The sequence below is a fragment of the Myxocyprinus asiaticus genome, chromosome 3 (genome assembly GCF_019703515.2).
Source record: "Myxocyprinus asiaticus isolate MX2 ecotype Aquarium Trade chromosome 3, UBuf_Myxa_2, whole genome shotgun sequence".
NCBI classification, from domain to species: domain Eukaryota; kingdom Metazoa; phylum Chordata; class Actinopteri; order Cypriniformes; family Catostomidae; genus Myxocyprinus; species Myxocyprinus asiaticus.
Window position 1 is genome coordinate 45,768,884 of NC_059346.1, and position 14,458 is coordinate 45,783,341.

Below are 14,458 nucleotides of genomic sequence, written 5' to 3' on the forward strand. Positions count from 1 at the left end.
TACTATATCAAATATTTTTAAAACTGAGTTTTACGTGCCACTTTCTACGTTTTGCTGCAGTTTCCTGGTGAAATTAACACTAGAGGCACTACAAAAACTGTGTGTTTTACTTTGACACAAATCACGAGTACTATGGCTGTTTGTGACTATAAACACTTATTTTTTGCTTTATTACTCTCACCCTGTTATGTTGTTATACTGTACCAAAACACTTTTAATAGAACACCATTTGAAAATCGATACATTTTAATTTAAATAATTTAATTTGTGTCACAGGACCTGCCTACATTTACATACTTAATCCAATATGATTTACTTCTGTGGAAGCTCACCTAAAAGAGTGTTGGAATTTGGACTCAGAAGACTGCGGTTTCAAGACCAGTCAAGCACACAAGCTGACACGTGAGACGAGAGTGTCATAAAAGCGACACAAAATGACATGGTTACTTCAGTAAATGTGCGTTTCATGTCAAATTTGTTTTTAAAACACTATCAATTAGGTTTAGGTGTTGGTTAAGGGTAAGGATATCTGTTTTGTTCACCTCTCATTTATCTTTTTGAACACTATTGGTTAGGTTTAGATGTTGGTAAAGGGTAAGGATATCTGTTTTGTTCACCTCTCATTTATCTTTTTGAACACTATTGGTTAGGTTTAGATGTTGGTAAAGGGTAAGGATATCTGTTTTGTTCACCTCTCATTTATCTTTTTGAACACTATCGATTAGGTTTAGGTGTTGGTAAAGGGTAAGGATATCTGTTTTGTTCACCTCTCATTTATCTTTTTGAACACTATTGGTTAGGTTTAGGTGTTGGTTTAGGGTAAGGATGTCTGTTTTGTTCACCCCTCTTTTATCTTTTTGAACACTATTGGTTAGGTTTAGGTGTTGGTTTAGGGTAAGGATATCTGTTTTGTTCACCTCTCATTTAACTTTTTGAACACTATCGATTAGGTTTAGGTGTTGGTAAAGGGTAAGGATATCTGTTTTGTTCACCTCTCATTTATCTTTTTGAACACTATTGGTTAGGTTTAGGTGTTGGTAAAGGGTAAGGATATCTGTTTTGTTCACCTTTCATTTATCTTTTTGAACACTATTGGTTAGGTTTAGGTGTTGGTAAAGGGTAAGGATATCTGTTTTGTTCACCTTTCATTTATCTTTTTGAACACTATTGGTTAGGTTTAGGTGTTGGTAAAGGGTAAGGATATCTGTTTTGTTCACCTTTCATTTATCTTTTTGAACACTATTGGTTAGGTTTAGGTGTTGGTAAAGGGTAAGGATATCTGTTTTGTTCACCTTTCATTTATCTTTTTGAACACTATTGGTTAGGTTTAGGTGTTGGTAAAGGGTAAGGATATCTGTTTTGTTCACCTTTCATTTATCTTTTTGAACACTATTGGTTAGGTTTAGGTGTTGGTAAAGGGTAAGGATATCTGTTTTGTTCACCTCTCATTTATCTTTTTGAACACTATCGATTAGGTTTAGGTGTTGGTAAAGGGTAAGGATATCTGTTTTGTTCACCTTTCATTTATCTTTTTGAACACTATTGGTTAGGTTTAGGTGTTGGTAAAGGGTAAGGATATCTGTTTTGTTCACCTTTCATTTATCTTTTTGAACACTATTGGTTAGGTTTAGGTGTTGGTAAAGGGTAAGGATATCTGTTTTGTTCACCTCTCATTTATCTTTTTGAACACTATCGATTAGGTTTAGGTTAACCTGTTTTTTTTTTTTACATTAAAAGTAATGATATAAAAGTATAATCAGATTACACCCAACACTGATAATGAACTAGACCTTTACACAATTTCCAAAATGCAGACTTTTGGAAATATGACCACTTACTACATTATATTATCAAAATGATAAAAGTTGATTTAAAAATTTGTAAATAAAAAATGTGCAATATCTGGTTTGTAGTTCATTTACTGGGACAGAAAAAACAGGATACCAAACCATGAATATGTATCAGCAGTTTTGTAGTATCCATTGATAAGAAAATACTGCCACACTGTCTCTGGCTGCATGCAGCATTTATTGATTCATTCTTACATATTATAAGTACAGACTTCATTTAAGAAATTGTACAAAATACAGAAGTTTGTTTATTTTTCAGGACAATCCAAAAAACAGGAGCCAGCAAATGTAAACATGGGTCTCTGACACATTTGGCAAGATTAGGACATGCATGGTCCATGTTTTTCTTTAACTATTGGAAGAAAATATATATAAAATATTTATAACATTTAAATAAATTTAATAAGTTACAACAGCTGTGATCATCTGACAGAGATATCAGTGGTCTGATTTCAGTGGGGAACTAGTAAAAATAGAAGACATCTACAGGCTGTAATTTTAACATGCAAGTTATATCCTTTTCAAATGATGACAGAAAAATTCAGAGAAAATTATCAAACTAAACGCATTCCCGATGTAGTTTGTATGAGCAAATAGTAACTGACATAACTGGTGGAAAATATATAGTTACAATAGATTTATGTGATCTAAAAACTTTATAATGGGCTGATATGATGTCCAAGGCTGGTAAAAACTGACCCTTTTTAACACCCCCATATATTGGTGATGATTAGCTGTCTTATAATAGAGCTGAAAGAAGTACTGTTAAAAAATAATAATAAATATGTAATAATGACATGTAAGATCAACAGAAGCAAAATAATATTTGCTTACATAATTTACAAAATGCTTTCTAGGCAGAATACACAATTCTGAAATAAATATTCTTTAACATAACAATAGCTACATGGATTTTTCCCCTTTTTATTGTCATCTTTCACATTCCCTTATACTGTCACTGCAAACTGGAGTTTGACAGGTAAAGTAAGATATGAGAGGTATTCAACTTTACCTGTTATGAGAAAAATGTAATTTCTAATAAAACATTAAAAAGCAGTTCTTCATGATAACTTTAAATGCCAGCTCCTTACATGTGACTTGTAGAAATAAATTACATTCTGTAAATAGATAGAATATTGATACAGCAGGCAAAAAAAAAAAAAAAAAAAAGATTATAAAAGAATTTAATCAGAACAAAAATGTCATGATTTTCAATCTCAGTATCAGATATCAGAAAGTCCCTTGAAGTCACAAAACTCTTTTCAACCATTTTTCATGTCACATTTTAACATGGCTCTAAAAGCACACATGAAATAAAGGATGTTTAGTTTATGTAATGTGTATGTTAAATGTAAAATTTTAAATGTGCCTGTTAAAGGGTGTACTGCTCTACTAACAGAGCTTAGTGCAATAAACTGGCAAATTCAAATTATATACTATATATTTTTAAATATATACTGTATGTATGTATATATATATATATATATTTGATTCATTTCTTAAATGAGTGGAAACATAACATTTAAATTGTGACAAAATGCAAAGCAAAACAAAAAAAACTCACTATACTTATAAACACGTGCTGTTTTAAACACCGTTTTAAGATAGAGTGTATAAGAAAGAGAAAACAAATACAAACACATTTGGAAAGCAATTAGGCAAGATGTCACTGAAAAATAATGGATACTAATAGTTACCTATATAATGTATAGTAATATCTTCTATTGTATAAATTATGTTTCAAAACAAACCTGTTCCAATGCTGATTTTGTGTGAGATAATACCATTTGGCAGCTCTTCAATAATACCTACACAAGATCCATAAAATACTTCTGATTTACTTGCATTAACAAACAGTAATTTCAAAAGGATGATGTGTTTGCTGTAGAATATTTGTTCTATTTTTTTGTTGTTGCTATAAATATTAAATTGTATGGCAAAGGACTTGATCTTGGTGCACTATGTAAACTGTGAACAGTTTGAATCACACTTGCAATTTTAAACAGACAGTGATTTACATAAAAAAAAATTATCAACAAAGGGTTTACATGTAAAACCTTGCAATTAGGGATCAGCAATTAATAAATCAAACATAAAACACTTTGTGCTTTAAGGACAAAATAACAACAAAATACTGTGAATACTTAGAGGTCACTAAGCATAATATGTGGCTAATTTATGTATGTGTACAGTTATATATTAATATGTACTATTTTTTGTGCTATATATACACAGAACAATATAGCACTGATGTAAACTAATTCTGTTCAATAACACCTTATATTTATCACAGGGCACTATCCAGCCTCGCTCGACATTAATTGTTGTTTGCTTCCCATCTGTCTTTAGCTGCTCACTTGAATACTGCTTTACATGATGTTCTGTGATATATACTGCCCTATAAGCACAAAGTGCTTGGACAGCATGTTTGGTCCATAGTGATTCAATATTATACTTCACACTCGCACTGTCAGCTTTAAGTCTCAAAGCCAAGTCTTAAATACAAAAATGTAATAACCAGCTACATTCAGAGAAGTCTGAAATGTATTCCTAGATTCTACATCTGTGTTGTACAAAAAGAAGAATCAGTGTGTGTTTCAGTGGTACAGTTATGGCCTTTGGGCTTGGTTGAGCAGCTTGTGTTGGCACATGGGTCATGTCTGTGTTTGGTTGGCTGTGTGTCCTGACACCCTTCATGCAGACTGTGTCACTGTAGCAGCTCGAGGTGGAGGAGGGGGAGGGCGACAAGAGACCATCTAGTTCTTACAGATGGGTCTCATCCCTTGTCTCAGATCCATAGTCCTGCCGTAGCTTAGCTCCAGCCGGGGCCCCTGGGAGATTCTCAGGAACATGTGCCAGTGGGTCTGAGCGAATTATGTAGCTAGAGAAAAAGTGAAATATTAGACAGTGCAGTTAAAAACCAAGCATATAAACAAAGCTGTTTAACTGTTCTAAGAAGAAGCTGAGTCCATAATGAATTAATTCAAAGGGTGTAAATAAAAAAAATAAAAAAACACTATGTAATATACAGTATATGGTATATACTGTACATAAACAGTATAGAAAAGTAAAGTGTGTAATTTCTTTGCCAGTAGTGGCAACAAACGGAAATGACAGAAGTAACTGGATTTGTAGTTTTTATTTTTATTTTTTTATTTTTTTAGTACATTGCTATGCGATTGCTAGGATGTTCTGGGCGGTTGCTAGGGTGTTCCTGGGTGGTTGCTAAGTGGGTGCTAGTGTGTTGTGGGTGATTGCTAGGGTGTTTTGGGTGCTTGCAACAATGTTCTTGAGTGGTTGCTAGGTTGTTCTAGATGGTTGCTTGTTTATTCTGGGTGGTTGCTAGTGTGTTCATGGGTGGTTGCTCGGGTGTTCTGGGTGGTTGCTAGGGTGGTTGTTAGGTGGATGCTAGGGTGTTCCTTGGTGGTTGCTAGGGTGTTATTTCGAGGTTGCCAGGGAGTTCTAGGGTTGTTGCTAGGGTGTTCCTTGATGATTGCTAGGGTGTTAATGGGTGGTTGCTAGGATGTTCCTGGGTGGTTGTTAGGTTAATGGGTTGTTGCTAGGGTGTTCCTTGGTGATTGCTAGGGTGTTTCTGGGTGGTTACTAAGGTGTTTCTAGGTGGTTGCTCGGTGGTTGTTAGAGTGTTCCTTGGTGGTTACTAGGTGGTTGGTAGGGTGTTCTGTGTGGTTGCTCGGTTGGTGTCAGGGTATTCCCGGATGGTTGTTAGGCTGTTCCTAGGTGCTCTCTCGGGTGGGTGTTCTAGGGTGGTTGCTGTGGTATTCTGGGTGGTTGCTAGGGTGTTTCCTGGGTGTTTGCTAGGGTGTTCTTGGATGGTTGCTAAGTGGATGCTAGGGTGTTCCTGGGTGGTTGCTATGGTGTTTCTGGGTGGTTGCTCAGTGTCAGGGTGATCCTGGGTGGTTACTAGGTGGGTGCTAGGGTGTTCCTGGGTGATAGCTAGGTGATTGCTTACTGAAGTCAAAAGAGCCCACCTCAAAGCCTCTATGATATTCTGGTCCTTCCTTTAATGTAAGTCTATGGAAATCACTCAGCAAAGTAATAGCAACCTCCCCTCAACAAGCCCCACAATTTGAGGTATTATTCATGTTAGTGAGCAAAGTTACAAAGTTTCATATTTAGGGTTAGTGGTTTGTTCAAACAGTCAGTTCTGCCCTAAAAGTCATGCCATTGGATGAGTAAGAAGAATATATGTTGGATCTCTTAAACAAACAAGGCAATGTTTTGAAACCACCAGGGAGCCAGTTTTTACAATCTTTGGAAAGCCAACCTACGCATGACTAACTTAAACATTTGTCTTTGCACATTATAGAGTTTTTTCACATCAACATTACATACAGTACTTCACCTTTAATGTCTGGGACTTACACAATATCATTGAGCTCCAGAATAGTATCCGGAGGAGGGTTTATCAGCACATATGACAATGTGTTCTGATTATCATTCATTTCATCTGTAAGAGAAACAAAACACAATGTTAATGTCATGCTTAACCTATATCAGTTCTTAATAATCATAAACATACATGAAACATAAAAAAGTTTCGACAAATTATCCATAAAGGTACTCTATATTGTTTTTGCAATTTGAGTAGTCAAAAAATAACAGCCAAGTGGGAAAAATATATGAACTTATAATCAAAAGAAGTATGTGAAGTAGATCTTGTGTATCCCCACAGTGTTATGATTTTTGCTGGCTGCGTTTCTAAGGCTTTGTTGTATTTTACCTGCTTGTAAATGACTGAGCCGTGTGAACCTTTGGCAGTTGAGGGAATAAGGGACTCAAGATTAGGACAAAGTGCCTCTGCTTCTCCAAACCCACCTGTTTGAGCCACTTATAGTGCCAAGCCAGGTAAAAGAGAGAGAAGGGCTAACCGTTACTGACAGGGCATGGCTGCATTTACGGAATGCCCATGCAACCGCAAGTGCTCCCCATGCGCGAACGCATGCAGACAGGGTCCGCATCCACCCACGCATTCAGTCTTTCAATCCATCCATTCGTCCATCTGTCTGTTGCATAATAGTCACAGTTTACCCCAAGAACATTGCTAGGTTGCCATGCCAACACACAGCCAAAAGTCAGCAAACAGTAAGACTGACAAACACGTCAAGCAAACAGGCATGCTTAGAGTATCTGTCAGGCCCACCAAGCCAAAGCTCAACCAATCAGAGTGAAGCAAAAAACATTAGTAGTGTGGGATCGGGAGGAGTCAATACCCAATTCGAATTAACCATTGAAATAAAGCCCTTTCCCAATACTCCCAGTACCACCCCATAAAATAAAGAGTTATCAAGCTGAAAAACAATGTTATAAATTCATTAAAGCAAACCTAAGCCACTTTCACATGACTTAAGGGCTTTGACGCAAAACTCAACACAAGCGCTGTATGCCACTTTTATCGTCACAAAAAGTGCAATTTTTCGGTGCAACTGGGAAGCAGGAAAGTGGCATGTGTGCACAGAAAAAAGTGAAATCAAGTATTTGAGCTTAGAAAAGAAAAAGTTGTGGCAATTACATTGAAATTGCAGAAAGTTAAAAAAAAGGACTCGTTAAATGTAGGTTCATTAAATAGGCAGTCTCAGGTTGCTCTTGGTGAACTTAAAAGTGTCTCGAGATGTCTTTTCAAAAGCTGAAGTTCTTTTAACTTGACACGGCACCTTAAAAACTCAGCACTCCTACGCAAGACGCTGATAAAAATAGCAAGACGTAGCACAATGCAAAAATGTGTTCATTCTGAACGACCCCTAAAGCTATAGCTGACGCTTCCCTACTTAGAGTGCAATGCATTAAGCAACATTGATGCAAGTCATGTGAAAGATACGTGCCTTTATAAGTGTATAGCTAAATAGCTCAGCTCAGTAAACCCTTTCAACAAAGACTGAATGCTTTCTACTCCACTCTGTCCAAACATCCTGGAATCAAAAGCCCTCACTCATCATGTCTTATATCAATGCTCATATGCCAGTGAGTACCTGTAGTACCCTCTGTCATGTAAGTACCCTCTTCAGTTCGTACCAAAGGAGAAAAAGACAACTACATCACTAATTTAACTATCAGATCAGATTTCATTATTTCTTAAACAGATAGCACTGTTGTCATAATTGAGTGCATTTATATGCACAACATCATGCTGATAACTATAAAAAAAGAAGCTTATTCTAGAAATCTGACAATGCAAGAAAACCATGTTTACATGAAAATTTCTTTGGTTTAATATCAAAACGCAAGAAATCAAGTAATGGGCAAAAATGTAGCTGTGCCAATCAGGTTTAGATTTGACCCTAATGACAGTGATGATGCTGATTATGCATAAAAAAAATTCCCGGTAGGTAGCCTGCCCACTGTGCACTCTCATTGGTCCAAAATCCAGCTTCTCAAAATAGTACATTAAACATCAAATATGTTCTGAATGTGCCGCATCATGAACCAGTTTCGTGTTCAGTGTGGGCAAATCGATTGCTTGTCACTGGAATCTTATCAAATTGCATCTGGTTAGGTTTTTCAAGGAAAGGTCATAAACGGTTAAAGCAAAACAGTTTGGTACACCTATATTTTTACCCATTACCCTGATTTCGCTATTTCACTGGCATTTTGCCGAATTACTCAAAGAATATCTTATGCGCATGTCACGTGTGAACACGGTTTTCTTGCATAGTCGGGTTGTTATAATTAGTTTTTTTTTTTTTTTTACAGACATCAGCGTTTTATTGTACATGTAAACATACATTGACTGTTTTCCGTTTGCAGTAACAATGTTTTTACAAAAGTAATGAGACAAAATGTTATGTGTAATATATGTTTCCAATTATTCGCTGTACCGTTGAGTGGGGTGGAAAAAAAACCTGTATTCGCATACAAAGGGTTTGTGGCTACTAGCCATTTCAAAAATAAAAAGTCCTTCATAAGTTACATTCAGAGAGCTTGTATAGATATACAGTATTACCCTGACACAGTCGGTGCAGAATTAAGTTAAACAGACTTAAAGGGTTAGTTCACCCAAAAATTTAAATTCTCTCGTCATTTACTCATTATGTCATTTATTTTAGGGCCTTATAATGGATGTGGATGGTAACATGATTTTTGATGCTCCAAAAAACACAGACAATCAGCATTAACGTAATCCATATGACTCAAGTGGTTAAAAGAATGTCTTATAAAGCGAAACTATCGCTTTTGGTGCGAAAAAGATAAATATTTAAGTACTTTTTAACTATAATTAATTGCGTCCGTTAAGCAGCGTTATGCGCGTTCATGAGAGGGCTGAGGTCAAGTGGTCTTTCCAGCGATGACATGGCAGTGTTCCATTCATCTCTACTTCTGTTGGCATTGCCTGGCATTGCCTACATGTGCACCACCACGTCTCCTGAGCTCTCTGTCTCTCTGAGGCTTGTTGGTCCAGCCACCTCCATCTCCCTGTGCTCCTGGTCAGAGTACTCGGGTTCAAATAAATATGGCAGTGCAAAAACTTGTATCTCCTCTCCTCTTCTTAAATCAAAATCTTCTGACAACTTTGTTTAAATTTGCTTCAATTTGTTTACGGCGTTCGGTCTGTACAGCGTTCCTCCTACTCATCCGGAGTTGTAAACAGCGCTGCTCTTCCGGCTGTCGCGCAAGCGTTACTTTTCGCGTGAACATGCCAATGCCAATACATCACACATGAGTCCACGTGACCTCAGCCCTCTCATGAACGTGCATACCGCTGCTTAATGGAAGGCAATGATTTATAGTTAAAAAGTACTTAAATATTGATCTTTTTCATACCAAAAGTGATCGTATCGCTTCATAAGACATTAATTTAACCACTGGAGTCATATGGATGACGTTAATGCTGATTGTCTGTGCTTTTTGGAGCATCAAAAATCGTGTTACCATCCACATCCATTGTAAGGACCTACTGAGCTGAGATATTTTTCTATTTTTCTTCAAATGTGTTCTGCTGAAGAAAGGAAGTCATATACATCTGGGATGGCATGAGGGTGAGTAAATGATGAGAGAATTTTCATTTTTGGGTGAACTATCCCTTTAATAAATAAATTTACATTATTCATAGTAAAATACTGTACATATTTTTTTTACATTTATGTACAATACTAATAAGGGATAATGTACTGTACATTATCCTGTTATTACACGGCTACTTACCAAATGCATACATAAATGGACATAAAATACTGATTTGAGTTCAAATTATTTTCTTTTGTGAATAGAAAGAGACCACAAAGGGCTATGAGAGACATGAAACAAGGAAATCATGTTGCCTGTACAGTCAGTTATACAATTTGCGGTCAGTATGCGCAAATATTTGACCATAAAATGCTGCAGTTGACCTATCGGTATCAATCATTTGAGAGAGCTGTGTAATAATGAGTTTTATTGTACATAAATGCAAATTTCGAATATAATGACACAATTTGTTTTTGCAGATAACAAAAAGGGCCATTCACCCATATTTCCAAATCATATTCATTTTGTCCAGCATCATTATAATGTCAATAGCCAGCAGTGGTCTGTTTTTAATAAGATAAGAGCCAGGCTTGTGGGACATAGACTAGCCTACTGATCATGTTATCTGGAAAAAAAATGCAGAAAAAAGGAGGACTGCATGAAGCACACTTCAGACATTTATATGTAGCTTTGGTAAAAACTGTCTGCCAGAAAATTTAACACTGTATTGGAAGAGGAATGATCCCATGTGCATCTAAAAGAAAATGTAATAAATAAAAAAATAAAGAGTGTTTTCATCTGACTTTTACTGATTCTTCTAATTACAGACTGCTGACGCTGTTCCAGTTAATGTCACTGGACAAACTGAACAGTGGGGGTTCCTTTTTATATCCCAGAATAACATGATTATGGGTACACTTTCATTCAGCCAATTAATCTTTGGACATGGAGTGAACTGTACTATGGGAACAATTCTATACTACAGGAACAGTGTTGTTGAGTGGATTTACCTTGCAAATATCCTAGATTTACTCGGTTCATCACATCACTTGCTGTTAAATTAGCTACATCCTCTAGAGTGTGCAGGAAAAAGGCCAATGAAGAAAGAGAAGAAAAGGTCAAGCAAAGTCAAGCAAGCAGCAGAGAAAGCAGCATTGTTTGAACAGAAAGAGCAAGAGCAATTTACCATGCACATTTTTTTTTTCAAGATATCATTAATATTAGAGGTTATGACTGCTGCTTTACATCAGTCATTGGCCTTTCTTTCTTTTTTTTTTCTTCCCTTTTCTCCCCAATTTGGAATGTCCAATTCTCAATGTGCTCTAGGTCCTCGTGGTGGCGTAGTGATTCAATCCGGGTGGCGGAGGACAAATCTCAGGTGCCTCCGCATCTGAAACAGTCAATCCGTGCATCTTATCACATGGCTTGTTGAGCGCGTTACCACGGAGACATAGCGTGTGCGGAGGCTCACGCTATTCTCCGTGGCATCCACGCACAACTCGCCACGTGCCCCACCGAGAGCAAGAACCACATTATAGTGACCACGAGGAGGTTACCCCATGTGACTCGACCCTCCCTAACAACCAGGCCAATTTGGTTGCTTAGGAGACCTGCATGCCCTGGATTCGAACTCGTGTCTCCAGGGGTGGTAGTCAGCGTCTTTAATCGCTGAGCTAATCATTGGCCTTTCTAAGATTTCATTAGTAAAAAAACACTGTGGTTTACATCTATACATTCATTTTAAACTTGTTAACAACTTGTTAAAGAAATGTTAACAATATTGGTGAAACAGCATTATTAGAGAACAGTGTTGGGTGTAATGCATTACTAAGTAATTAATTACTGTATTTAAATTACTTTTCATTGAAAAAAGTAAAGGTATTACTCTTAATTTTTTCAGTAATTTAATTACAGTTACTTCTGATGTAATTACGTTAAATACTGTATAGACTATATAACAATTCTATATAAAACAATAGCGAATTTAAAATCGAAATGTAACATCTAATGTTAAAATATATGTTTTCTAATTTAACACTGCCTCCTCAACTTCTTTGGCCAGTTCATGAATAATTTATTTGATTTTATATGATTTATTTGAAAGATTTAAAAGAACAGTTTCATGTCTATCCTTGTATTTTTCATCTGGTCGAGGTTGATAAGGGTTTTAGAAAGTAATTAGTAATAAGTAATGCAATTGCTTTTCAGACAGAGTAGTTAGTACAGTAATCTAATTACACTGTAGAAGATGTAATTAGTAGTTAGTAATTAACTACTTTTTTAGAGTAACTTACCCAACACTGTTAGAGAATGATTTTGCAAAAAAGAGGACAGAAGATAGTAAAGTTACTACAAAAGTGAGTGTTGAATAAAGTATACAGTATGATGGTTGGCACTTGCAATTCAAAATACTGCCCAGGAAGAAAAACACCAGCTAAATACCAGCTATCCTTCAACAATGCATGATATTCCTGCTATAAGCAAACTGTGTCCTATGGAAAAATGAACTTTAAGTATTTCCTTATACAGTACATTGCTTTACATGGAGGCATATAGATTATATTTCTCTTCTGTCTTTTTACCTTAAATCCCTGATAAAGGGAGTTTTGAATGATAAAAGAGATACAAGTGGGCATCTTTGCATAGATTTACTTAGACAAACACTGTGAAGGTAGATCTCTGCCATAGTGCAACATTTACAATGAAGCAATAGATTAAATTTACTAACTAGCAGTATATAAATTTACACTATCAGTTTAAAGTTTGGACACACCTACTAATTTGTATTTTCAATATGTTTAAGGCATCAAAACTATGAAATAACGCGATCTGACATATGAAAATATGTAGTGACCAAAAATATTAACAAAACTATCTTACATTTAACTTTTTCAAAGTTGCCACCCTTTAGCTAAATTACAGCTCTGCACACTTTTTGCTTTTTAAACAGTATTAAAGGAGATCCCATGTATGCTGGGCACTTGTTGCCTGCTTTTTCTCTACTATCCGGCTGACACAACCATTAAAAAGAAAAAAGAAAAAGCTACATTTTAGTTTTGTGAAAAAATTCATGCATATGAACAATTTATATTTATTTACATAACTAATTTCAGTAATTTAGGCATACACCTTTAAATCTAAAGTGTTTTAGGATCATGAGAAACATAAATTCAGTTAAAGGAATAGTTCATCCAAGAATGAAAATTCTCATTATTTACTCACCCTCATGCCATCCCAGATGTGTATGACTTTCTTTCTTCTGCTGAACACAAACAAAGATGTTTAGAAGAATATTTTTGCTTTGTAGGTCCATATAATCCAACTGAATGGTGACCAGACCTTTTAAGCTCCAAAAATCACATGAAGGCAAAATAAAAGTAATCCAGTGGTTTAATCTATGTCTTCTGAAATGATATGATAAGTGTAGGTGAGAAACAGATCAATATTTAAATCCTTTTTTACATTCACATTCTGAAAGTGAAAGTGGAGATTTATAGTAAAAAAGGATTTAAATATTGATCTGTTTCTTACCCAAAGCGAATGCATCACTTGCAAAGACATATATTAAACCACTGGAGTCATATGGATTACTTTTATGCTGCCTTTTTGTAAATTTTGGAGCTTGAAAGGCCTGGTCACCATTCACTTGTATTGTGAGGACCTACAGAGCTGAAATATTCTTCTGCAGAACACAAAGAATTTTAGAACAAAGAAAGTCATACACATCTGGGATGGCATGAGTGTGAGTAAATGATGAGTGAATTTTCATTTTTGGGTAAACTATCCCTTTAAGTGTTTTCAAACTTTTTGACTGGTGGAGAAGGTACTAAGGGTAGTAAGGTTTTTAATTCCAAAAAAATTTTTCTTTCACATTTGAAGGCATGAATGTAAATACTCACTTGTACATGTCAGACTCACCGTATCCTACAGTGGGCAGCCCCAGGTGCTTCATGCGGTTCTTCACCAGCTCAGACAGCTCCTGCCTCTCAGAGCGCCTGTACAGGTTCAGTCGCTGCTGATTGATGCGTTCAGCTCGACTGGGCGGTTTAGTGTTTCTCCTGCTCAGTCGTCTCGCCCACTGCATGCTTTTCTTACGCAGGAGCAGGTGCTCTGATTGGTCGCTCCCAGTGGAGTTTCTGTGGGCGGTTTTCTCTTTCCAGGATTCCCTTCGGTTCCGCGTGTCCTCACAGTCTTCCATAGACACCTGAGACTGATCGGCATGGCAACAGGTTGTCAGCTGGTTTAAAATTAAGTTCAATTATTTTATTTTCTAACAGCTCAAGTAATGTAATTATATATATATATATATATATATATATATATATATATATATATATATATATATTCTTTTTTTTTTTTTTTGGTACCAGTTTATAAGTAGTTTGACAAAAGTGTTATTTAAAGGGGTCTGAATCTTGAAACTGAATCTTTTAACATAAAAGAGTTCAATCCATAAAAACAGTGTATAACTTAGGTATCATTGCAAGACATGTAATGATAGGCAGAAAGAATAATGGAGTTGCTGGGGAAATATTGCAAAATGCTATGAAATCACAATTAAAACTGAATTTTCTGGAAATTTTAAAAATACAGAACTTTCAAATAATGCACCACCATTGCAAAGAATATGGCTGATAAATAGGGCAAAA

At 35.9% G+C, this 14,458-nt stretch overlaps 1 protein-coding gene and 1 long non-coding RNA gene across 7 annotated transcripts in view; one reads left to right on the plus strand and one right to left on the minus strand.

Moving 5' to 3' along the window:
• Positions 1 to 400: 400 nt before the first annotated feature.
• Positions 401 to 1,901, plus strand: LOC127425858 (uncharacterized). 2 transcript variants are annotated; one of them, XR_007894704.1, is made up of 3 exons: positions 402 to 725; positions 1,026 to 1,400; positions 1,476 to 1,901. It is a non-coding gene; the product is annotated as an uncharacterized LOC127425858 (long non-coding RNA). The 2 variants fall into 2 exon arrangements; XR_007894703.1 differs by having other exon boundaries at positions 401 to 725; positions 1,026 to 1,901.
• A 108-nt stretch (positions 1,902 to 2,009) lies between these two features.
• Positions 2,010 to 14,458, minus strand: part of kcnt1b (potassium sodium-activated channel subfamily T member 1b) — a 130,397-nt gene continuing 117,948 nt past the window's right edge. For 2 of the 5 annotated variants that reach the window (XR_007893650.1, XR_007893653.1), the window contains 4 exons: positions 13,728 to 14,046; positions 10,820 to 10,882; positions 6,234 to 6,698; positions 4,672 to 4,731 (listed from right to left, as the gene is read on the minus strand). Coding sequence is in view for 1 of the 5 variants with exons in the window: in XM_051660709.1 (XP_051516669.1) it covers positions 4,614 to 4,731; positions 6,234 to 6,318; positions 10,820 to 10,882; positions 13,728 to 14,046 (585 nt within the window). In the remaining 4 variants the exon portion in view is untranslated. Of the gene's footprint in view, positions 4,732 to 6,233; positions 6,699 to 10,819; positions 10,883 to 13,727; positions 14,047 to 14,458 lie in introns of all 5 variants that reach the window. The other 3 variants (XR_007893654.1, XM_051660709.1, XR_007893651.1) reach the window with 3 other exon arrangements.